Raw genomic sequence first — 25,441 nt, forward strand, 5'->3', positions numbered from 1 at the left:
TTTCCCCACCGTTCCCTTCCTTTCCCTACTAATTCAAACCAAACACAACATCAAGGTTCAAAATTATTACCAAATTTAAATTTTCAAATCTTGCGAGAAGTACAAGCAACTTATTGAACTAGAGATGTTTATGAATTTATGAGATGAAGAAAAAGAAAAATTCCTAGCATGGGTAATGGATCGCGCTGGATGAATCACTTTATCTCTGGGATACCCCGACCATGCCGGGTGGGCCACAGCTTTTTGGTCATAGATCGAAAGCACGAACTGACGAACCTATTACAGATTGACTGGACAGAAATCAACGTTCCATTTTCAGGATCAAGGAACAATTACTTTGGGCAAAGTACTCTCTAGTCTCTACGCTAGAATTTAAAAGAGAAACACTATAAGAATAAGCTGTGTTTAACCTAAAAAAAAAAGGATCCATCTGTTTTCGTGGCAGTTGCCTGCCAGATAACTATTGAAGAATAGCTGGCCTCACGAAAACACCATTAAGAATCGAAAGGCCAGAAAAATTATTGAGAATTCGAAACCAGACAAGCACTGGTAGTAGAGATATCAGATACATGATGCATGCGTTAAACAGGACCAAAAATAGGAAAGGAGTTGGAATCTGCAAAAAAAAAAAAAAAAAAAAAAGAAAAAGTCCTAGAATTTTTTTCTGAAAAATCTATTAATATCTGATAATGACTCACTCTCCTGGAACTTAGCCGATCAATAACTTATTCCCCTCCAAGAAGCTGTAAGAGGGGACTTCCAAGTTGTATGGCGCTGGGCCCTTGCGTATCCTGCCAGAGATATCATAGTGGGATCCATGGCATGGGCAAAACCACCCGCCAAAGTCCCCAGCATTTGGCAATGGGATGCAACCTAGATGAGTGCAGACACCGACCACAACTAACCATTCCGGATTCTTAACCCTGGCAGCATCATCTTGTGGGTCCCGCAAGGATCCCACATCGACACTGTTAGCCAGCTTTATGTCTTCTTCAGTCCTGCGCCTGATGAAGACTGGCTTTCCACGCCACTTGACAGTCACAGTAGTCCCTGGCTCAATGCTGGAGAGATCAACCTCAAGGGAGGCAAGAGCAAGAACATCTTTGCTCGCAGACATACTCAGCACAAACTTGAGAACCAGGAGACGGATCAATGAGGCATAGACAAACCTCCCACCGGTCAACACAAAGTATGCAAACGCCCGCTTGCTGGGATCACCCGGAGGGAAACGCTCATGGTTGTGCTCGTCGTACACAATTTTTGAAGTTGGGTTCTTCACAGTAGCAACAGTTGCAGGAAGGCCCGAAATGATCCCATATTCATTTCTCGAGGCAAGCGACTCAGAAGCAAAACCTGGCATATTAACAAGCTATCAGAAAAAATACACAGGGCCTCCCATTTGCATTACATCACTTGGTACCAGAATGGATTAATAACATGCGTTGACATGAATAGCAATAAGAAAATACTTTCCACCTCAACCAAGAAAACCTTTCGATGTCATTCTCCTCTAGCGCAAAGCAAATGCTAAAAACATTTTCCACTTGCTAATCTCTTGTAATCTTGTGTCTGCTATGTGGAAGCCTTTTTTTTTACCTTTGTTTGGTTATAGTTAGTCCCCTCCAAATGATTCGACAAACCTGTTTTGAGACCTCCCTTACAAGAAAGAGTGGAAAATTTTTGTGATGTACAAAAGTTGCAGTGTTGTAAAGCGTTTGGAAAGAAAGGAGTGCCCAACAATTTAAAGAATTGATAACATTAAAATAAGGTGGTCTATTGGGTGAAGATTTGGACTTCTTATTTGAACCTTTCACAACTGGATGCCATTACCAGAAATTGGAAAACAGTGGTTCACTGCTCTTTGATTAGAGCAATTTCAATTGCAGAATGGAGCCCACCACCTCCCCATACTATAACCTAAACTTTCATGGGTGCAGTCTAGGCAATGTTAAGGATTTCAGGAGTAGGTGTGATCAGAAATAGTGAAGGAAGCATACTTGCTATATATTCAGGTTGCAAAGGGGTCAGGTACTCAACAAAAGAGAGAGCTGAATGCTGTCTTGCAGGGTTCTAAGATGGGTAAAATCATAAAAGTGCAGAAATGCAACAATTTTAGAGGACTAACCAGGTTGTAAGTTGTAAAAAGGTGGCTAGGAAGAGATCGAGAGGGCTCTTGGAAGCAATAGTTGGTACCTTGATCTACTAACAGCCTAGCAGATGAGAACCAGCAAAGTAGAGATGTTGAAGTGCAGAGAGGACTTGCTGGTTGCAAGAAAGCAACTAGGAAGAGATCAAGACGGTTCTTGGAAGCATAGACATATTGCTATGAGTGGTTTGAGAACTGATGAAGGATTAGACAAGTATTAAGTAGGTACCACGATTTACTAACAGCCTAGCAGATGGGCCACCAAAGTAGGGGGTGGCAAGAGAGCAGAAATTTTGGGGTTTAGTACCTGTGGGGTAGGGAAAGGGGTAATTAATAATCTTAGTGGTGGTTAGCTAAGGACCTGAGGCTAGCTACCCATTTCAACCTTCTTTGGAATTATATTTATCCTCCTCATAACTAATATTAGTTTTAAAAGTTATTGATATATATTAAAAAAACTATAGCAGTGCAAAAGCAAGTATTCACAAAAAAAGGTATATTTACAAGAAGATGGTTTGAACTAAATAGCCTTCACATCACAGTATTTAACTATTCATCACAGATTCACAGGTCTTTTTTTTCACTTCTCTCATAATTTCTACAAGCAAAATAGAGCATCGTTTCCCTCTAACTCAAACTAGTGATCTTATTTTCTTCTCTTCCTACTTTAAACACATGCCAAGGTCTTTTAACCCAAAACTTTTGTGATGAATAAAAAATGGAAAGATGAATATGCAGACTACTTTTGAGCTCCAAACTAATTGCCACACATGAGATTCCTAGGTTGTTAAGGGAAGGTCACTAAACAAAATAACTAGCAAATCTGAAGGGTCACTATTAATCATCTGCTTGCAAAAAACACCAACTCTGATTCATTGAAGGAAAATTACTAAAGAGACTTTATGCAAGCAATCAATAATGTACAACCTACATTATTAGTTTGTTCAAAAAAAAAATGTACAACCTACATTGTTAGTTTCTAAAAAACAGTCACCTACCTGCCCTCTCCCTAGTAAAAAAATGAAGAATAAAGCAGAGAGAAAATACAGCCGAAGTACAATCAGCTGTTTATTAACTAATAATTGTGAAGAAAAAACAAAATAACATCATCCGCATGGCCATTAGATAAAATATCGACCTAATATTCTTATAAAATTACTCCACTGGAACCTCTCTACCTAGTTGGGCACTTAGATGAGAGGCATCTAATATGCCTGGGTATTTGCCAAGGGCTTTAGCCACAATGCCCAACAGTCTGACAATTTATGCATCATAATTTATAAACATAGGAAAAAATCATTTGTTGCATGCCAATTGAACAGGATGTCTTCAATGGCTTAGCAGTCTGGAATGCATAGAACATCAGACAAGAGCCAGTTGTACATATCAGTGCATGCAAGGACTTGACAAAGACATTCTTGATTCTACATGTATTAAAACAGGCCCCATGAGGTAATTGCCATATTCTAATTGGTTGGATGTCTGTAATTTGGGTCCATAGCCCGTAAGGCTCTTCATTAAAGGGTGAATACTTCCTAGGTTGAATATATACTTCAGGTGGATCCCTTGATCAGCAGTTAGCAAATTGTCACAAGTTCACCGCACCATCAAGTGCCATCCACCGTGCCCGCAGAATGCCAACCACTTGTCATTGTCTATGTCTTGGGTGGGGCAATACATGTATTTTGTATGAGGGAATACCAATGGCATTAATATAATTACTAGTATGATTTTTCACAATTATGATGTATCCTTCTATCACTCCCCCAAAAGCTTAAGCTACTCTTTGAAGGGAGGTAGGTAGTTGAGTGGTGCCAATATCGTGTAAAGGTTAAGCACGAGGTCCCCTCAACACAAACTTGTGTGCTTGTGCTTGTCACCATTTCATGCAATACAAAGTGTCTTTTGACTAATTCGTGTGCCATCTTATTGCCTTTTCTTGTGTTGTTGCTTGTCAATCAGGCTTACTCGACCCCAACGACCAGCCCCGTGACAAAATGGTATAGCTGACTCACTCGCAAGGGGAGGGATAGGGACATTTGGTTTAGCATAGGGAATTGCAAAAGGATGCAACAAGGAAACAAAGATCCTCTTCATGTTCCTATCTTTTTTTGCTATGTTGCTTTTTATAGTCGCATTATGCCATTTGCATGCTGAGATTCTTTTCCCTACCAATTCACATTTATCTAGTATCTTATAAGCAAGAAACACAACTAAAGTGGAAAAGGTTACTGCAGCCTAATGTGCAAGGCACAAGAACCAAAGTGAGGCATGTCTCTAACCAAAGTGAGCCAACATTTGGGGGGGGGGGGGGGGAGACTTAAACATACAATAATTTGCAAAACTAAGTTCTAAAAATAAAATATTTCAAAAAGGTCTATTAGTTTAATTGGTTAGATTATCTTGTTACTAACATGAAGGCTGTAACCTTGCATCCAAGTCCTAGATATGTTAAACTGGTTAAACTCTTGGTATCATAGGCACAACCTACAAATATATAAAATTATGCATTGTAAGATGTCTTATACAATTGAGGCTACATATTGCACCTCTGCTTGGGAAGTATTCATCATAAAATTCTATGCTCTTAATATTCCTTTTGAGAGAAGGTAAGATATAGAAATCCATTAATCAAAAAAAAAACCAATACAACTAGGAGTTGTATAATGGAGTATACAAAACACCACAATACCATCCACATATATAGATATTCCCCAAATTTTTACAAAAGGATTATCAAAATCAAAATTCTCTGTTATTAATTAATTGAATGAAATATCTTTTACTTATCAAAAAGAAATAGAAATTTGTATTCAACATCAAATTCAAGGCTAACTCATGACCAAAGCAATAGGCCAGATAAGGCACACCTGGGTTCAAACAAGGTGCATCCCACAAAATAATCCTTGACTATGAACCAAGAGCAGTGTTTAAAAGCACGAGGCGCAAAAAAAGCGAAAGGGGCAATTTGCGCCCAAGGCGCAAGGCACAAGGCACAAGGCACAAGGCACAAGGCACAAGGCACAAGGCAAGGTGCATGCCTTTTTGAAGCAAGGCGCAAAAATGCCAAAAAATTAAAAAAAAAGGTTAGAAAATTCAAAAAAAAAAATTAAGCATAATATTAATAAAAAATTTAAATAAATATTTTAAAAAACCTATTATCTAAAATTAAAATACATAAACATAACACTCAAAGTGCATTAAAATGAAGATTCAAAAATAAAATCAAACATAAACATTTTCAAGCATGTAAAACCCACAAACTCTTTTTTCCTCTCATTTGCATTACTTCAAATAGCTAATGTGATGTAAAGCATCTTGCATTCCTGATTCTATAAGCTGCCTTTGTACCAAGCCCCTCAAGGCAAACCCAAGCAAATCCATGTTAGGGTCTTAATTTCTTAATCCTTACACCAAAAATAAATGATTTTATAATGTTAATTGTCAAGGGGGTTCACAAAGCTTTGGTGCTTGCCTAGAGGGGCTTGGTCGGGGTCAGGGGGTGAAGGGGCGTAGCCTCCGCCTCCGAACCCAGTAGTTTGGTTCAAAAAAGAACAAAAGGCGCATGTCATGCGCCTGGGATGAAGTGCAAGGTGCACCAGGTGCACGCCTTTTGAAAGTGTTGTACCTGGGACCTAAGCGAGGCGCATACCATAAAATGCACCTCACCTAAGTGCCTACATGTGCCTTCTAAATCACTGGCCAAGAGGACCTGGTGTGAACCTTGTAACACTTTTCTCTCATACATTTTATCATAATAATTAGTTTTCAACATTAACTATCAAGGAGATATATACAACACTAGAGAGGGGAGATTAGTTGACTACAAATTGTATAAAATAGTTACATAGTATATGGTCGTGAAAATGAAAGCACATTCCATCTATTCAACATCCCAAACAAAAAAAAAAAAAATACCTGTTCATCTTTCTGTTTATTTGTTTGCAAGGTAATCAAAATTAAACTCTAAGGTGGTGATTTATGTGGACGTGAAAAACATGCCTAATTGGGGGGGGAATCCAAATGTAAACTAAGATTAAATTTCACATATTCTGCAAGGAAGGAGTAAATACAAGGACCATGAATAAGAATCACACAAGGCAAAACCATGCTGAAAACCTCCGAGAAAAAGCAATAAAAGCATTGTTCTCTCTGCAGCTGTTAGGGGCTACATCAAATTCTCGCTGGTATAACCAATTAAATGCCTTGAAATACTATCTAAATAAACTGGTAGGAATTAAAAGCACACAACGAGCAACAACTTCTATCCTTGGGGAATTTCAGTAACTGACCTTCCCCCATTACAAACACCTAAAAAATCTTCTTTATTTATATCCATGATATTATTTGACGTTGTCTCCTTTAAATTGAATTACAGAAATAGCGCTGCCTGCCATCCCCATCCCCTTTGCTTCGGAGTTCATCAACCAAAAGGCGTGCATTTGGTATTTGGACTAACCATATCATTGGAGCTAAATTCAAAGATTGATAAAATACGAAATCATGCATTATACTGAAATTTTGATGCTCTACAAAACTTCTGTCAAGAAATAATAGTCTTTATTCCTTCCAACTATTTCAATTTGCACCAGGAAAAAAATGAAATTATCATATCAGAAAAGCTAGGTTTCTATTTCAAAATTTAATAATAAAAGCAAAATATGGGTTGGAATTTGGGAAGGGATTCCTTGTACAGTGCTAATACAATGCCAAATACTTAAAGCCGGCCTTGCTCCTTTTTTGTCTCCAAGGCCTTTGTGTTTGTACATCTTCTCATGTACATCCCTCCCCTTTTTGGTCAACAAAATCTTTCTTAAAAAAAAAAAACAATTATAACAAACTGCGTTTAAAATAAAGAGCCGGGCACATCTAACTGCATTTTCTTTGCTTCCATGTTCCCATCTTCATAAGCAAAATACAGATCGGCGTAGTAATTCTTTGAAAATTAATGAAGTTTTAATAATTGCAGCAACCAACAAGAAAATTTAACGAACGAAAATCTTCAGAAATATCCACCAAGAAAACAGAAGGAAACCCTAAGTCCACAAAGGCCGACGAAACTAAGAGAAATGCGAGAAAACCCTAACCTCTGATTGGATCACGAAAAATCGATCTGGAAGAGAATCCATTAGCAGAGAATATCGGTTCGGAATCATCAGACGCGACATCTCCGTTGATTAAGTTCCTGGAAAGTATGGCCGAGGCGGTCTGGTTCGGTCTCCAATACAGAGAAGATAGTCTCCTTCCTGCAACTCTCAACATCTTCTCCGCCTCTTCCTAGGGTTTCTTTGGATCTCTCTTCTTAGGAATACAGAGCGTGAGAGATATCACCTGTCTCTAATCGGCAATCGTAGAAGAGAAAGAAAGAAGACAAAGAAAATAGACTAGACTATGAACATAAGAGGAAGGCTAGCACCACACGCACTTGTTGCGCGTGGCATATGCGACCGACGATTTGTCGACACGTGGATAAATCGCTTCTGTATATTTGATTAACCGGTTGAACCGAGTTGAGACCTCCCGCCAACAAAACACGTTAGTGTTAAACCCCCTTCCAATATAATCTGACACCGCCCAATTTAGACCTGGCAATTGGGTTGTGTGGGTCGGGTTCGGGTTACGTCAAGACACTTTGGGTTGATTTTGGGTTGGGTTGAATTTTTTGGTTGGGTTATCAAATGCTAGAATTTACTCTAAATGTTCGGGTTAGGGTTGACCCATGGGTCAATTTGAGTCATCCCAAAAAATAAGTTAAATTTAAAAAAATAAAAAAAAATACATGAAAATGCCAAAAATAAAGGAATTAATATTAAAATTCTAAATATAAAATTAAAAAATCGAACATTTAACAATTTAAAGAGTAAACAATAAAAAGTAAAGACTAAATAGAAAAATTAAAGAATAAAAACTTCTAACAATGCACAAAAAGTCCTAATTAGACTTTGACAATTGGGTCAGTAGGTTGACCCATAATCCAACCCAACTCAATCCAGTTTTGGATTGGTGAGGTCAGGTTATTCTCACATTCAGATAGCTAAATATAAGACCCTACCCCTTTTCGGATTGGATTAGATCAACTTTTTGCAGGGTTATGAAATGTGTAGTGTCAAATTATGTTAGGAGGGTGTTAGAAGGTATTTTGGCAACACGTGACTAGACTTTTTCTGTCTAAGTGGCTAATCAGGCCACGTGTCAGTTCAGCAGAATCGTGCATGCACCAAACGTAAACTTGTAATGCTAGAAATCACATGAGAAAATAAAGAATAATGAAGGTTCCATGAAAGAGAAAAGAGATGCAAAACAGGCCATTTGTGATTCTGGTCTCCTACTTGAACCATCCTCTATTCAGGACTTCTTACACCGAAATGATTAAGAGTTTGGATTCTATCCTCCACTCAGTGGTCTGCCAATTTCTTGCAAGAGAGATGTTTTAATTGATCTAACTTGTCATATCAATGGTTTTTGACTGTCACGGTGAGTGATGAAATTTATATCAGAATAATCTTTTCATTCTCTCCGTCTTCTCTTTTTTCTTCTTTTCTTTTTTATAAAATAATCACAAAGTATTATTAATTTATTTTAAATAAACTCATAGTATATTTAAGTCAAGTTATGGAGATTCAAGTCTTTTACTTTCTTTTTTTGGGGGGTCTTGATAGACAAAATAAAACTACATTAGCTAGAAAGAAGATAGATAGTCCCCAAAATCCTCCCCCCCACCCCCCACACACACAAAACCGAGCATTCTGAACTATTCTATGAGCAGCTTCATAAAGCTTCTACTTAAAAGGAAATATGCTGAAATTTTAACCTAAAACAAAATATTGTCAAAAATATAACAAAGAGACCAATGACCCTGCAGTATCATGACCATTCAAGGCCCTTATACCCATGGTTATCAATATGCTGGTTGGACATGAACATATTACAGCGGATAAGAGAGAAAGAAGAGAGATTTAAGGAGAGAAGAGAAATGGGGGAATGAAAAAACGAGAGGGGTGTTGACATGAAACTTAATCACTTTATAATATGATATAGATAATATAATAAAATCTATATATATATATATATTAAAACTGGTCCTGCCATGTCAGCATAGCTCTCCTTGCAAACCCCCCTTCTTAGTTTTCTATTTTTTTAATTCCACATAATTACCCATTAAACCAATAAGAAAATCACATATACCTAAAATTTCTAACAATCATAAAACTTTTCTAATGTTTAGCCTAGTGGCACCACTTTCCCCCACTTCCTCCTAAATTGTCTCTAATTCCTATTTATCTCCTAAATTATCTCTAACTCCTATTTATCTCTTAAATTATCTCTAATTTAGTAGAGAGATTCTCTCCTAAACTATCTTTAATTCCTATTTATCCTCTCCCCCACTTTTTATCTATATCTATCTAAAGAAATTTTCAATTAAAAAAAATTCAGAACTTTTAAATGTTATAACCAAATTATATACTAAATTTAAAATATTTATTCAAAACACAAAAAATTAATAGATTTAATAATATTCATATTATTAATAATTCCATATGCTTACAAAAATCATCATGAAATTATGTAGTAACAATAAAAATTATACTTTTATGAATTATTCAATTTAAATGTTATTCAAATAATAAGAATTTAACATTAAAAAATAAAACATTATTTAAATCTTTCAATAACTAAAAATATTAAATAAAAAACATTAAAAATAGTTAAATAATATAACAAAATATTTAATATTACGCAATAACATTAAAATAAATAAAATTCAAATAATGATTTTTTTTAATATTTTAGATATTATTTAAATATTTAAGTAAAAAAATATTTAACATGACAAAATTTTAAATAGTTAAAATAACGAAATTATGTAATAAATTCAAAAAAATCTTAAAAGTAGAAAAATAATTATAATATAATTCATAATATTCATATTAATAATAATTTAATATTTTACAAAATTAATAACGAATTATGTAATAAGAGTACAATTATAATTTTACGGATTATTAAATTCAATAAATAATTAATATTTTAAGAAATTAAATAACAATATTATTTAAATAAGTAAATAATATTGTAAATAACTAATTTCACTTATATCAATTAATAATTATAGAAAATAACTATCAACAAGATTATATTTATTAGTAATAATTTTACAATAATAGTGTATATTTATTATATATTTATATTTACTATAATTAATATTTATTTTATTTTTAGTAATAATTTATTGTTTTTAATAAATATGCTTTCATTAATTATTTTTAAATGTATTTTTATTTTGTTATTTAATAGAAAATCATCAATAATTATTGAAGATTAAAAAACTATTGTTTAACTTTTGAAATTTAATTTATTGTATTTATTGTATTTTTGTTATAAATTTTACTTTTAGTAATTATATATTTTTTATAATTTATAGATTAATACTTATTAGAGATTAAACTATTATTTAAGATTACACTATTTATTGACTAATTGAGTATATTTTTAGTATTTATTATATTTTTGTAATTATTGTATTTTTATTATATATCTATTATATTTTCATTATAAACTTATTTTTAATGAGTGTGTACGTTTGCTATAAACTTTCAATAATTATTGGAGATTAAACTATTGTTATTTATTAGAGATTAGATTATAAATTTAGTTGAAATTAGGAGTGTTCAATGATTGGTTCAGTTCAATTGCAAGCTGTTTTGCCAACCAAATCGATCTGGTCAAGTCCGCAATTTGTCACTCGAAACCGATTGACCACTAGTGAAAATCCACCAACTCGGGTTGTATCGATTTGGGTCTATTTTCGGCTTAATTTTTTTGTTTAAAAGATTTAAACTTAAAAAATTAACTTTAAATTTCATAAATTACAATGATATTATTAAAAAATAAATTATAAAAATTAAATATATAATATAAAATATTTTAGACTAACAAATATGGGAATTTTCCTACTTTCCCATATTAACAAACAATTAAATTTAAAATATAAAATATTAATATATATTTATTAAACTGAAGCCAATCCGGAATACTAGAAAACCAACTAAATCGGGTTTAGTTTGATCGGATTGTTTATTAAAAAGTTCAAATATAAAACATTATATACTCTTATGTATTTCTATTGTTTAACTTTCGCTTAACAATGCACGGGTCCCGTCGCCACCCAACTACCTAAAAATATTCATATAATCTCTCTCCTAAGATATCTCGTTTAAACCAATGGGAAAGTATCATGTTGCCCCACTCCTTAATGAATTCCTAAAATGCATCCCCCCCCCCAATCTATATCCACTCTCCCTCATTTTAAATATTAATATTAATTAATAAATAGTTAAATATGATTAATATTTAATCCCACCCATATTAATTAATAAATAGTATTAAATAGTGTTATTACTAAAAGTTAATAAATACGGTTAGTAAATTACCAAAAATTAATAAATATCGTTACTAATTAACTCATTAACAACATTTTATAGAAATTGAAAACTCTTTAACTAATTTCTATAAAATTGAGAATTATATTTAACAATTATCAAAAAGTATAAAATTTTAGTTATTGTTATTATTATAATTAATAACCAAATACAAATGGGGAACAAAATATTATAATGTTAGAAAATGAAACTATTAATTAGTTTATATTGAAAAATAAAAGATAAATTAGTGTAATTTTGTTAGTAAACTACCAAATAAAAATATATATTTAATAACAATTTTAAAAAAATTAAATAAATCACCATAGTTACACAAATGTAATAAAATTTTCAAAAAAAATCATAAAATAACATTTTTGAAATTAAAAGATATAAAGTATTTGAAAGTTTATTTAAAATGCACTAAATAATTATTGAAAATTATTAGAATATTTTGGAAATTTTAGGAAAATTTATTACATTTGATAGATTTTGGAAAATCATTGAAAAATTATGTAATTTTCATTGCAAATTATTGAAAATTATTAAAGACAAATGACTATGGGAAATGAAAAACTATAATTTGAACAAATAATTACACTGATTATGAAGATAAATTAGTATAATATTGGAAAAAGGAAATTATTGGTTAGTTTATATTATAAATTATAAGATAAATTAGTATAATTCTGTAATTGAACCATTTAAAAAGAAAATAAATTATTTAAATAAAAATTTAAATAAATTTGAATAAATTTTCAAAATTACACAAGTACAATAAATTTTCCAAAAATTTCATAAAATTACATTTTTGAATATTAAAGACAATTTAGTGTACATTTATAAATTTATCATGTGGTTGATACTCAATATATCCTTTTGATCATTTCTATCATCAAATTGAATATTGGGTTGACGGGGATAGTGTATTCAAAACTGGATCAAACTAGATGGTTAGACCAAAAAATTGGGAATCGGACACCATTTCTCCTCAAAACCTTTTTCTGTCCAAAAACCATTTATTTGGTTAGTGAACCGCTGACCTGGGCGGTCAAACCGTCAACCCGGACAATAGTTTTTGGCCTTTTTTGTTTTTCTAATTTTTTATTTTTTTGTCAAAACAGGTCATCCATTTGACAAACAAACCATTCGACCCCAGAACGGTTCCCTATCTAGTCCAATTTTAAAAACCTTGGACGGGGAGTAGGTGCCTTGCCTTGAGATTGTCTTGGTGTACGGCATGGCCCGGCCCAATGCCTGGTCCATGGACCAGCCCGACCCATGGCATGGCACGGGTCCGTACGGGCTTGAGCCGTGGGCCATGCCGAACTGACCCCCCAAATTATCCTAGAGGAGGGAGGCACGGCCCGGGACGCCTTGTGGGCCAACACAGCATGACTCGCACTTTGTGTGGGCCACATGCGAGTCATGTCGTGCCGATCCAGCACGACCCAATTTACACCTCTACTTGAACCTGCCCAATACTGGGGACGGGGCAGGAAAATTCGAGGATTCTTCATCCTTGATGAGGAGTGGGGTGCCTTTACCCCTGAACTCGCTCGACATTGAGGAGTGGTTACCTTGCCCTAAACCCGCGTGACACTAGGGACGGGGCAGGGATGGGATACTCTGCCCTGAATCCACTCCGTTGTCATTCATATATAATTGTTAATTATTAGTGGAATTAATAAAAATATTAACTTTTATATTTATTTTTATTTATTTTAAAAGTAATCAAAATTTCATTTAAAAATAATAAAAAAAAATAAAAATTATTAAAATTACTACAAATTATTAATAAAATTAAATTTATTAAAAAAAATTATTTGTATTCAATTAACAATTATTATTTTTCTTAAATCAATAATTGTAGGTCCAGGTCCAGAATTGCCAAGCCGGGCTGAAAGCTCTGTTAGTATTCGTTTAAGAACCGAGGTTGAAGCTTTAAGAGAGAGAGAGAAATGATCATCTGAAAGACTGAGTACAAACTACAGAGTACCTCACTAATTCAATACATTCACAGCCTCAAGATCCCAAGTCTACGCAAGAGGCAGAGCTCAAGCCAATCTTGAATCCAACAAAATGCAGCTTATGCAAGCGGGTCTGCGCTCGAGAGTCGTTTTGTTTTATGTCAACATTGTCAACTACTTGTTTAGATCGAGCTGGCCGAGTATTTGAATTGACCAATTAAAAGGGAAGTCTGATATAATGCCACGTGGCACTCGTCCGTTAGATCATGAGAAAAAACTAGTTGGAACCAACAGCCTATACTACAGAGAGAATTTCTGGGAATGTAAACTTACCATGCGAATGGATAAATTAGTAATCATACATTATTTTATTTTTACTAAAAAGGAAAATATGGGCGTAAAAAGGTGAAGTGCCCAGAACGTGCAGCCTATACTATTAACAAGGCCATACCCCACTTTTTGTAATTCTAAAATTGATTTTTTTAACTTATCATTCCCAATCAATCAAGGCCGACTTGCCGAGTATTTACTATTTAGTGGGTCGGCCTGAGAATCTGAGATCATCACCATGACAACCTGGCCGATCGGATGGTTTGACACCCTCTACACAATTAACACGATTACGAAAGTTTCTCAATGTATTATCACCAATGTCACATGGCAATAAATAAAGGTCCTAACTCAACCGAGTTCTTAAAAAGAATATATCGATATAAGTTCCTTAAGGCTCCGTTTGTTTGCAGTGCAATTTCATTTGCACTAGTACAAATACACGAGTGCAAATAAGAAAGAGTGCAATTCTGGTTCACTTCTGTTTTGGGTTTTAGTCGTTTTACAAATGCAAACAAAATAAAATGCAAAGAAAGTTGAAACAAAAACAAAAAATCATTTACACTCCCATGCTTTTGCGTCCCTGCAAATGAGATTGCAATGCAAACAAACCAGGCCTAAATTAACATTACCAAAGCAGAAATATCCGGCTGCATAAAGTGGAAGATACATACTGATCAAAACAAAGTGAAGGATTCACAGTTTTCTTCATGTTTTCGTGAAATAATTTGAAAAGACCTTTTTAACGCAAGATTTTGGTGTCAAACAAAATTCCAATATAATGTTTTCACATAACATGATCAAGAAAAGGCCCTACACTAGGCAATTAACTCACTCATCTGCTGATACTGCTGAATGAGTTGGGTATCTCCAAAGCACATCGGCCCATGTACTCTGTCCATCAGTCACTTCTTTAACAACAGAAGCCACCTCCTCAACACTAACACGGATTTGATCTTTGCTGTCCCTCTCACGTATTGTTACAGATGATGTTGAATCAACAGTGATAGCAAAGGGTACACCAAGCTCATCTGTTCTTGCATATCGTTTGCCAATAGATGTACCTTTTACACAAATAAATAACATAAATAAATGCAAGCATTTATAACAATAACATAGCATGACAAATATACCATGTTGGTGAGTATTCTAAACCTTTACTAGATTTTTTCTCGAACCCAATCAAATCACTGCCCACCCAAAATGTAATAGACAACTTTCCTTTGCGTTTGGAAGTGTTTATATTAAGTGCTTATTGGGTTCATTGCTTATTAGAAACCAATAGCACACAAAAAAACCCTAATCGGTGTTTGGTAAAAAAACCAAAAAAAGCATTTTTTTCACCTAAAAAAAGTTTGTTTAAAAAGCCAAACGTTTTGGGCTTTTGGCATATTATGTTTTGGAGAAGCCCTTTTAAAAGAAAAGGCCCATTAGAACATCATGCCAAACACTCAAATGTGCTTATAGAAATAAGCACTTTACTAAAGACACGCTTGTTTAAAAGCCCAAACGTTATCAAGAATAATATCCATGCAATTCAACCTTTGAAAGCATAAACTAAGCATGTGTCCACCAATTCTTAGTCCACAAATGTGAAGTACATAAAATATGTGATGCACATGATAACTACTTATTTTAGTCACATACCTGTAATGTCAATCTTATGTGAGATTCCTGCTGCAGTCAATGATTTGGAGATGAGTCTAGCAACTTCTTCATATTGCTGATTCTGAACCAAAGGGAAGACAGTGCATTTGATGGGTGCTACAAGAGGTGGGAAGCGGAATACATTCAGCTGCTCGTCTCCAGCTTTACTTGGCCTTGTGTAGAAGGAATGCTCGAAGAGACAGTAGATTATTCGCCCAATACCAAAAGATGGCTCAATCACCGAAGGTGTGAAAACCCTCTGATGTTCCTTCTTTTTCTCCTTAGAAATCATTACCATGTTTTTCTTAATAATAACGGATTTTCCAAGAGTGCAGACATGGAATTCTGATTCTCCTTTAGATTCCAGAGTAGCCTTCATTTCCATAGCTTCTTTTTCATCCATAGACTGCACAAAAAACAACACAGTACATGCAGGCAAAAGATATAGAACAGTTCCAAGTTTCTATAAGTAAAAGATTTCCACATCCTTGGTTACCTCCAAAGCTTCAACTACATTCTTTTGGGCTCCTTTAAATGCAAGACCCAGCTCCTTTTTGACTGGGGCTATAACCAGTTTCTGGAATAATATTCCAACAAAAATGTTTAATGTTAGTAGAACTATAATGGCCAAGGAGTGGGGTGGATGTGGGTTTTAGGTTATGTGCATGTGTGTGTGTGTGTGTGTGTTTGATAAATATGTATGTATATTACAGAGAGAGAGAGAGAGAGAGAGAGAGGAAAAGAGAGAACCTCCACTTCTCTAGGTTCCTGAAACTTCTCATGTGCTACAAGAGGAACCCCACTTTTTTCCTGTTAAACAAAAAACACACAAACACTTCCATTGGTAACAGATTATCTTTCCAAATCTTGATAAATTTGGTAATATAGAAAAGCAGATACAGGTGCATTAACATCATGTCTTCAATTATGCCGTATGGCAAATTAATATTTTAAAAGGTGTGTGAAGTTTACTCCTTGGGGCAAGGCTTGGGGGAACACCCCATGCATGGTAAGCCACATACCTCACATCCTCAGGTGTCTTATGCCAATGTGTTTCATATATGAATTGAGGCAGAGGTTCTCATCACAATACTGATTTAAAGATCAATACCAAGTTTTCATGCGAGTTGATTCTTTTAACTCTACAGGGATTTTAACCACTAATTGTGGTTTTAATTTACAATAACAGCTTTAATATAGTTTTGAAGAATATCCAAGCATGTAGTTTTTTTTTCTTGGATTGTTAACAAGATCTAAAAAAACATTAAGAAAACAGTTAGAGCAGAAAAGTGCAAGGAACTAGTTTGAAGTCCACTAGCACAAAACAGCTTGCCATGAGCCCCCAAACAACAAACTGGAAACTGAGTCTTGTCGCATCCAATGGCCTAATCCATAGCCCCCGCCCCCAAGCCCAATCTACATCTCATAACACTTTAAGCTAAGGGTCCATTTGGTTCAGACGGGAATCAGAATCAGAATTGGAATAAGCTGGAATGAGATCTCATTCCCAAGGGAGGGGGAGTGAATGGCCATTCCCTCAAATGGGGGAATGCCATTCCACCAGGAATGGGAATGTGATTCTGATTCTGCCCAAACAGATGGAATCGGAATGGGCCATTTCGATTCAGATTTGAGACCCCTATTCCCACAAGACAGGCCCTAGGAGTCTTCTTAAACAAACAGCCTCCCAAAGCCTAAAGCACATAGGTTTTTTTCTTTATTTCCTTAAGCTTTTAGTAATTGATTACATTATGATTTTCATATGCACTCTTGTATAAAATGTCCTATGCACATGGTTATATATTTGTTCTTATAAAGTTTACAACTCATGCTCTTGGAAGGTTCTAGCATCCTTACTCCTCTGCCTTCTAAAACATTGCATAAGCATTACTTTTTTTTTTTGAGAAAAACATTACTGATATTGCATCATATAAATCTCTCTCTAAAACTAGACAAAATAACATTTGAATCAGACTTCACACAAATCCCTGACAATTAAAATACTCTAAATGACAATAAATAAGAGCCAAGACAACCATTTTAGTTATAAACATATCTGATGAAAGAATTCTGCAGCCACAGAACCACATTTCATTGGACAGGAAAAAAAAAGTTTTATATTAAAATCACTTGAACATTTTTCTAGATCACTTCTATTTTCTGCCACATGGAGGAATTGATAACAACTTTCATTCAAAAGAAAAGGGAAGGAACGATATGAGAAGATGCTATAATGTAGGGGCACCTAAGCTGAAAATAGGGTGATGTAGTAAACATATGTGATGCAATGGCTAGGACTGAGAAAAGGGAAGCAACAATCACGTTTTTCTCCAGGCCTGCATAGAACTTATGGACCTTTAGAAGTGCTTCATTATGGGCCAGTTATCAGATTCAAACAAGCCCGTGAAAAATAAGCCTTGAGCTTTGGGCATACAACCACCATGAGTAGTGATGGACTCACCCGATAAAGATTTCTTACATTTAATAAGAAATTCTAAAAAAATATATATGGATTTTCTTACCTATTTCTTCCCAGTCATCATCTACAGATTTTAATTGTTACCAAGTTTGGAGATCTCAGGAAAACATTTGGAGATGTTAGAAGATCTTAGAAAATGTTTTGTTTCTCTTTAGTTTTAGAAAACAATATTTTTATGTAACAAGTAAATGTTCCACCTTATGAGTTTTATAAATATGGCAAAAACTTTTAGAGGAGATTATACAGAATTTATGAGCAGTTTTGCTTCTTTTGTTTGGTTTAGAACTGCAAATTCCAGAATCCAGATATTCTTGAAGTTGCAAAATCCATCAAACTATTAGGTGCTGACTCCCAGAGAAGCCTAAGTGCCAACCCCTAGGTTATTCTGCCTTTTTTTATTTTCTTTTCTTATGTTTATGAGTTTTTTTTCTTTTTTATTTGAATTTTTCTTATTCTATAGATCTATTTAATATTGATATGGCATTGCCCCTACAAATAACACCTGCATTTCATCATTCGAGTCTTGTATCAGCATTAAGCCAAAGCATAAGGCCAGCTAAGCTGCCATGTATAAGACTCCTGATCAGAGTGGATCCTTTTGCTTAATGGTTCATCAAGCAAACCCATCCCTATCTAGTTGATTCATGTACATTTATAACCTTCGCAAAATAAGTGAAAGATTCAATATCTCTAAGAAAAAAGTTTTAGCCAAATTCAACCATCAAAAGGAGAAATGTGGTTAAACTCTTACAGAGTGAGCTTTTAAATCATAAGCAGATCTATCAGCAATGCCAACACATTCAATCCAGCCATAGGAGCATTCAATCTCTGCATCCCAACAGTCTGCAGCATAGTGAGCCATCTCATTTGCGAGATGCTGCCGGAAACGCAAGCGCTCTTTATCAATCCCAAGGTGTGTCAGGAATAGGTACACCCTCCCAATGAAATAGCCAAGGGTTTTATTATTAACAATTCCCTGACCCAGAGGGGAATAGAAGAAAAAACAGTGAGCCCATAGAACAATCTTAATCTTAATGTGAAAAGAGGGAAAAAAAAAACATGAAAATTAAAACAAGATACAAGCCAAACCAACCCTAGAAACTGCTTCACCAATACACATTCTCTTTGCTGATTGGCCAGACATCTGCTCTTCTCTTGGGAACATCAAGAACTCCAAGTTTACAACCTCATTGTATTTTGGGTGAGACTTGTCATCGGGATCTACAAAGTGCTCGATCTCAGCTAATGTGAACTCACGGACCCTTAGAAGGCCTTGGCGAGGAGATATCTGGAATTATGAGAAATTGCTGTCAGATTTGGAGCTTAGCAATGACTTAAACAACTATGCATGTTGCAAAAAAGTACACATACATCCTGGAAAAAACAAAATGGGGTGCATACGAGATTTGGTAAGTTTTCACCAGCTAAGTCCTTTGGGTACACCCCATGCTCATGCATTTGCTTTCTTCTAATGGTTTAAAGAAATGATATCACCAAGGATTTAACACAACAAAAAGAAAGAAGAGAATGAGGCAGGTAAAGAGAACCTCCATCCTTCTCTCTACCTATCTCCTATATTAATAAGATCTTCGATTTATAGCCAGAAAGCCATAATCATAAATTCTTTTACAAGAGAGTAATAATCCAAGAAGTAATAGATGAGAAACCCCAACCAGATATCCTAACAACCAATTGCAAGAGCTCATCATATCAGCAGTCCAATCATCAGGAATCAATTGGTAATTTGGTAGGAAAGCAGGCACCATTAACATGGTAAAACTACAATAGCTTTGTATTATTAAATGAAGAATTTGTGACCTCGTTTCTAAAAGCCTGGCCAATCTGAGCTGCTGCAAATGGGAGCTTGTTCCCGTTATAATAGTACAAGTCCTTGAAGTTCACAAAGATGCCTTGTGCTGTCTCTGGGCGCATATACCTGCATCAGATGAAACATATGAGATGCTGATAATGCAGGTAAAAAGGAAAGCAATATTCAATATTCACATAGGAAGCAATGGGATACTAATAACAAATTCCTACACATGTAAATATACGAACATACAACAAATTTCTCACCCAGGGCTCAAGCCAGATGGACCTATAGATGTCTGAAACATCAAGTTGAATGGGTAAGGATTGGACAGAGGGTTTTTGGTATCTGGAGCAGTAATACCATACTCCTTAATCTTAGCACCCAGCTCTTCAGCAGAAAGATCATCCAAAACAGCAATAACATGTTTCAGCTCTGCTGCCTTATCTGCAGAAATACTGAGATCCTTCTCAAGCTTCTCCTTGCAAAAATCCTTGAGCAAGTGATCAGCACGGTAACAAGTTCCTGTCTTTTCATCCTTAACCATAAGGTCAGTGAACTTGTCCACATGACCTGATGCTTTCAGCACAATTTCTGGTGTAACACATGGACAATCCACTTCCAACATGTTCTCTTCTAAGACAAAATGCTGAATGAACAAGCAAAATACATCTGTAGATTAACGACTAGTATTCACGCAAGAACCATAACAAAAATTTCTTAGTCAAATGAAACCCCAGCAGAAAACTGGAGTCTTACAGACACTGGAGTCTTACAGACACTGGAGATGCTTAATATGTTCTCTGAAGGAGAAATCAATTGAGGAAAAAAAATCCTACCTTTTTACATGTACCAATCTTTTTCTCTTTTTGCAAGTTTCAACCTTGAGAATGTCAAGGAGCCATTGACTGAAGATCATGTTTCTCTCTTATAAAAATCATGAGTTACTCTTTCAAAACCCCTAAAACAGTCATATTTCCTTCTCTTTTAGTTATTTATTTTTCTTCCCTTTTCTTCAAACATCAACCTCAAGAATGATAGGGTGATTAAACCATCTTTCATTCTTGCACTAATGAGGTATGTACAAAAACACATTCTGATTTATGACTCATAAAGACTAAACTGTATCGTGCATAAATTGTTTATTATGGCTCTATTTACAATTATGTAATTATTATAAATTGCATAACATATGTGAAGTGACTTCCCTAGTTAGTTTATGAAAAAATGACACCCTGAGTCTACTTCATGCCTCCTAAGTTGACTCCACCTGTTGGTCGAAGTCAAATTAAAATAAAAATAAGAAGTTTAAGTCATTAAGCAATGATCAGAAGCCAACCTAGTTTTAAACACCCTCTAGGAGTAACAGACTAACAGTCATATAGGGCCATACAGTCATCATGATGCCAAAAGATATTAATTTCATTTTCCAAAAATTTGGCTAAGTGCCAGACTGACAGCGTTTTTAACCAGTTTGTCTAAGTGCCAGTGTTAGTATAAATAGCTTTTCTATAAAGGTGGAAAACAACAATTTCATCAAATTAAATAAACAGCAGCACCTACATCTAAAGCATTAAATCGTTCTCCTTATGTGATGGATGGGACCTGAAAAACTTTCTTGAAGCCCAAAAACCTATAATGATGTTTGTAAGTCTGCAGAAGATGATGGAGTTGCAGTTCGTTTGTAAATTCAATAGCCTGCTACTCATTTTTATTAATCCTATTGCTAAAATTCTTGACAATAATCAATCAAGGCATTAATACTGATTACTGAGAAGGCTATGTAATAATCAAAAAAATACCAAGAGGGATGTTTTGTTTATCCTTAAATTTTTAACCGTTTGGAGAACGTACCAGCCACAGTTCAGTAGACGATCAAGTTTATGCATGCCGTCTTTTGATCAAATATTGGATTTATTACTATTAAAACCAAAAGTTGGTAAGTGAAAAGTATCTGCTTCCTATTTGCCATACTACTTCTTCGTCACACACTCACACTTCACTTGGCACAAATGCGTCAATAAGTAAACTGTGATTTCTAACAGATCAGATAAACGGCCTTCCCATGCTAGGGACAGGGTGAGTCCATTTAAACTGAAGTTAACGATTAATTTCAATACTAAAAACAAAATATAATAAGCAGATGCCTCATTAATTCCTTGTCTAATTGGGAAAATCTAAAACTACTAAAACCTCTTAAGCTAGACACGGTTCATGAGCGTGTGTGCTAACTCAACAACACTCTTCTGACAGCGAATTCGAAAGAAATAACCTGTATAATTTATCTTTTAAAAAATACAAAAAAAAAAAAACACTTACTATCCCGATCATTACATCCGAGCCGAATAACGTGATACCGGGAAGAGAGAGAGAGAGAGAGAGAGAAATTGAACTACAGAAAACGCAATTGGAGAAGGGGAAAACAACCAAATACATCAGAACAGAATCTTGAGCTTACCTGCCGCCAGAAGGCTAAGACGTTGGACTTAACAGCACAACCAGGTGGGCCATAATCATAGAGACCAGCAACACCACGATAGATCTTGAAGGAGGGGATGTAGAACAAGCGCCGCTCCAGTGTGTTAACGACGGCTTGACGGAAAGCATCCCTATTAACAGTGTTTATGTTGCCGTCATTACTAACAATGGCCTTGAGTTGCCTCTCAGTCGAGGCCTTCTCCAGCTTCAATGCAGTTAGGGCTTCAACAGCAGCGTCAATTTCCACCTTTGCAGCACCAGCAGCCTTCAGATCTCTAACGGCGTTGCCTTGGGCATCAATGGCTGCTTGCTTGTCAGCGAGAGCTCTCCGTAGGGCTTCTTCAGAGGCACCCATGGACAAAGGATTCCCTATGCCGGCGTGGGCCTCCGTCCACTGGGGCAGAGCGAGGGAGATGAGGAATTGATGCGCCACACACTTTGGAAGACATCAATCCACACCACGTCACACTCGGTTAATGTGGACAGGACTACAGCTATAGTGTTTGTTCAATAGTATAGTGTGCATCACACTTTTTGATATATACAGTTGATTATAAATATGTAATTTTTGTATTTTGTATGATAAATATTTAAAAAAATGTATGAATGAATTAATGTTAACTAAAAAATATTAAATTTTTATAAAATAATAGTAAAATAATTAAAAATATTTTATTGATAAAAATATTAAAATATAAAAATTAAAGAATTAAGTAAGACAAATAATATTTTATTAACAAAAATATTAAAAATAATATTTAAGCAATTGATATGAGAAACATTTTGCAAGATAAGCAGAGCATCTAACGATTTATGCAAATTAATAATTCACTTATTCCCATACTAGTTGTAAAGCAAGTATAATATCAAAATATTGTTCAATTTGTTTCCTACAATGGTGCATGGATAAACCACCACACTTACAACTACTACTTAAATAAAAATAAAATGACCACCATTATAAGAGAGATAAGAAGAAGAGTGCAAATTATGTTGCACCAACAACATGCAAACAGCATAATATCCAACTTGTGAAATTTGGTATGCCTTCATACTATGTGCTGATGATGTGTCGTATAAGCTCTGTATGGGGCTATCTGAGCATCATGTTCAATCAATTCATCTATCCACCGAAATGAATTTGGATGGTTCTCCCATTTTGGGCAACGAAAAAAACACCATCCATAATTGACATTGGTTTTTGCCGTGACTAATTCCATCGGTCCCTTACCACATGAGCACATTGGGGTGCACATATGTCCGGCCATCACTGTACCAATTTATCAATATAAATACATTAATGAGATAGGATTACTTCACACAAATAAAGAAATCAAATCAAACATACCACAAGTAAGTTCAAAATTTTCCAAACATATCCAATATGTTAATCATATAATCTGAAACTTGAATTGAAACTAAAATTTGAATGGTTCAATTTCGTGTTGCGCCCACACCATATTTGCTATATTGTCCCTAATATTGTTTATTTGTATATTTGATTGTTCATCCTCCTCATCAGTATCACTCTCATTGGTGTTGTTTGAATCCTCACTAATAATGTCTTCGACTACCATCGATCGATGTCTTTGTCGTTAATGGCTTCCTGCTTTATTAAATTGTAGGTGATGAAGCATGCCATTACGATGTATCGTTGCATTCGTAAGTCGAAACATGGCATATTCTGCAGGATATGAACTTTCCCTTCAGTATCCCAAAACACCTCTCTATAACATTTCTTAGTGATGAGTGCCTGTAATTAAATAATTCCTTATTTGGTCGAAATCTTCTTATTTGCCCTCTATAGTCATTTAGATGATGTCGTTCATCGGAATAAGGTGTTAAATATCCAGGCCCACCAATAAATCCATAATCAACAAGATAATATTTCCCCACAAAATCCATATGCAATCGAATGCATTAGACATGGGTAAATAGACATATAGTAAATATTAAAATAAATTACCTGTATGAGGATGTGGGAATTCTAAATGTGGCTGAGAAATAGCTTATACAAATACCCTAGAATCATGGGCAGATCCTTCCCAATCCACATAAACGAAGGTAAATTTTATGTCAAACGAGCATACTACCAAAACATTTGTAGTGCAACGCGACTTCCTCCCCCTATATGGAATTTGCTCGTCCAAAAGAACCTACGCACTTATATGAGTACCATCAGTTGCCCCAATACAGTCTTAAGTGGTAACATATGTGGTCAATATATAATTAATATATGACATATATAAAAATATAAGACACCAATGGAATACCTGAAACCACGGGTAATATTTCTCTAGATGTATGATATGTGGTTGCACAACTTCAAATGATGGTGGTTGAATCAACTCCCTCCTAAGCCTACAAATTGTTTTGCAAATCCTCCTAAAGTGAGTACTGATAGTACTTTTTGAGTGTTTGAACCTACTTGCAATCAACCGATATATTTCATTGTGACCAACCGTTATAAGAAAAATAGCAAGTGATTCCTCCACTATGATATTTTGATTGTTGGATAAAAGGTTACGGTCTCTCAGGAGATTAGCAAAATTTTTAAATGCATATCTCTCCATCCTAAATGTGTCACACACTCTGTCAGGATGCTCTAAGTCATCTAAACACTCAATGACAAATGCATGTCCACCCATCTTTGATGTGCAATACGGTTGTTTAACAAAGTACGTATTGTAATATCGTACCACTCCACTAACAAATGTAAGTTCAAAGAACTCCTCATCATCTTCGTCCCATTCATTGAAAGGGATGTCGTCTATTTCATTGATATCCATATAATTCCTATGAACATACACACATTGCTATACTAATTAAGATGTGAAGTATGATGGAACATGATAAAACATAATGAACATATGAAAAAATGACATAAACTGTGTAAAACAAAAATTAGCATAACTGAATTGTCAAACATAATAAAAAAAAAACCATACTGATAAGATATCCAATAACTCAAAAAAGGTCAAACATAAGCAACAAACAAGTAACCCAAAGTTGTCCACTATCTAAAGATTCCTCAACCACTCAAGTTGACATTCAGATGTTGATGAGGGCGGATTTGGCCCTCCAGTGAAATTGTGACACCTGGCACTTCATGCAAACCAAGTGCAGCCTCTTGACAACTGGGCAGCTCGGCAGAGCTTGCCA

At 34.9% G+C, this 25,441-nt stretch overlaps 2 protein-coding genes across 2 annotated transcripts; both read right to left on the bottom strand.

Moving 5' to 3' along the window:
• Positions 1–371: 371 nt before the first annotated feature.
• Positions 372–7,514, bottom strand: LOC104591870 (cytochrome b-c1 complex subunit Rieske-4, mitochondrial-like). Its single transcript, XM_010250947.3, has 2 exons — positions 7,234–7,514; positions 372–1,353 (listed from the first exon to the last, which is right to left on the bottom strand). The coding sequence occupies exons 1-2, from the start codon at positions 7,406–7,408 to the stop codon at positions 710–712; spliced, it is 819 nt and encodes a 272-aa protein (XP_010249249.1). The 5' UTR covers positions 7,409–7,514; the 3' UTR covers positions 372–709.
• Positions 7,515–14,460: 6,946 nt separating this feature from the next.
• LOC104591869 (glycine--tRNA ligase, mitochondrial 1-like) lies at positions 14,461–22,806 on the bottom strand. Its single transcript, XM_010250946.3, has 9 exons — positions 22,260–22,806; positions 20,068–20,450; positions 19,810–19,927; positions 19,085–19,279; positions 18,743–18,967; positions 16,263–16,322; positions 16,009–16,089; positions 15,513–15,918; positions 14,461–14,929 (listed from the first exon to the last, which is right to left on the bottom strand). Exons 1-9 carry the CDS (start codon positions 22,632–22,634, stop codon positions 14,697–14,699), a joined length of 2,076 nt encoding a protein of 691 aa, XP_010249248.2. The 5' UTR covers positions 22,635–22,806; the 3' UTR covers positions 14,461–14,696.
• Between the last annotated feature and the right edge of the window lie 2,635 nt (positions 22,807–25,441).

The sequence above is a fragment of the Nelumbo nucifera genome, chromosome 4 (genome assembly GCF_055504915.1).
Source record: "Nelumbo nucifera cultivar China Antique chromosome 4, China Antique-T2T, whole genome shotgun sequence".
Classification (NCBI taxonomy): Eukaryota; Viridiplantae; Streptophyta; class Magnoliopsida; order Proteales; family Nelumbonaceae; genus Nelumbo; species Nelumbo nucifera.

Coding starts and splice junctions, on each gene's coding strand:
- LOC104591870 (XM_010250947.3), bottom strand. CDS start 7,408: ATGTTGAGAGTTGCAGGAAGGAGACTATCTTCTCTGTATTGGAGACCG. Junction 1,354..7,233: donor TTTTCGTGATCCAATCAGAG/GTTAGGGTTTTC, acceptor TTAATATGCCAG/GTTTTGCTTCTGAGTCGCTT.
- LOC104591869 (XM_010250946.3), bottom strand. CDS start 22,634: ATGGGTGCCTCTGAAGAAGCCCTACGGAGAGCTCTCGCTGACAAGCAA. Junction 19,280..19,809: donor GCCAGGCTTTTAGAAACGAG/GTCACAAATTCT, acceptor TCATAATTCCAG/ATATCTCCTCGCCAAGGCCT. Junction 18,968..19,084: donor TTGGTGAAGCAGTTTCTAGG/GTTGGTTTGGCT, acceptor CCTCTGGGTCAG/GGAATTGTTAATAATAAAAC.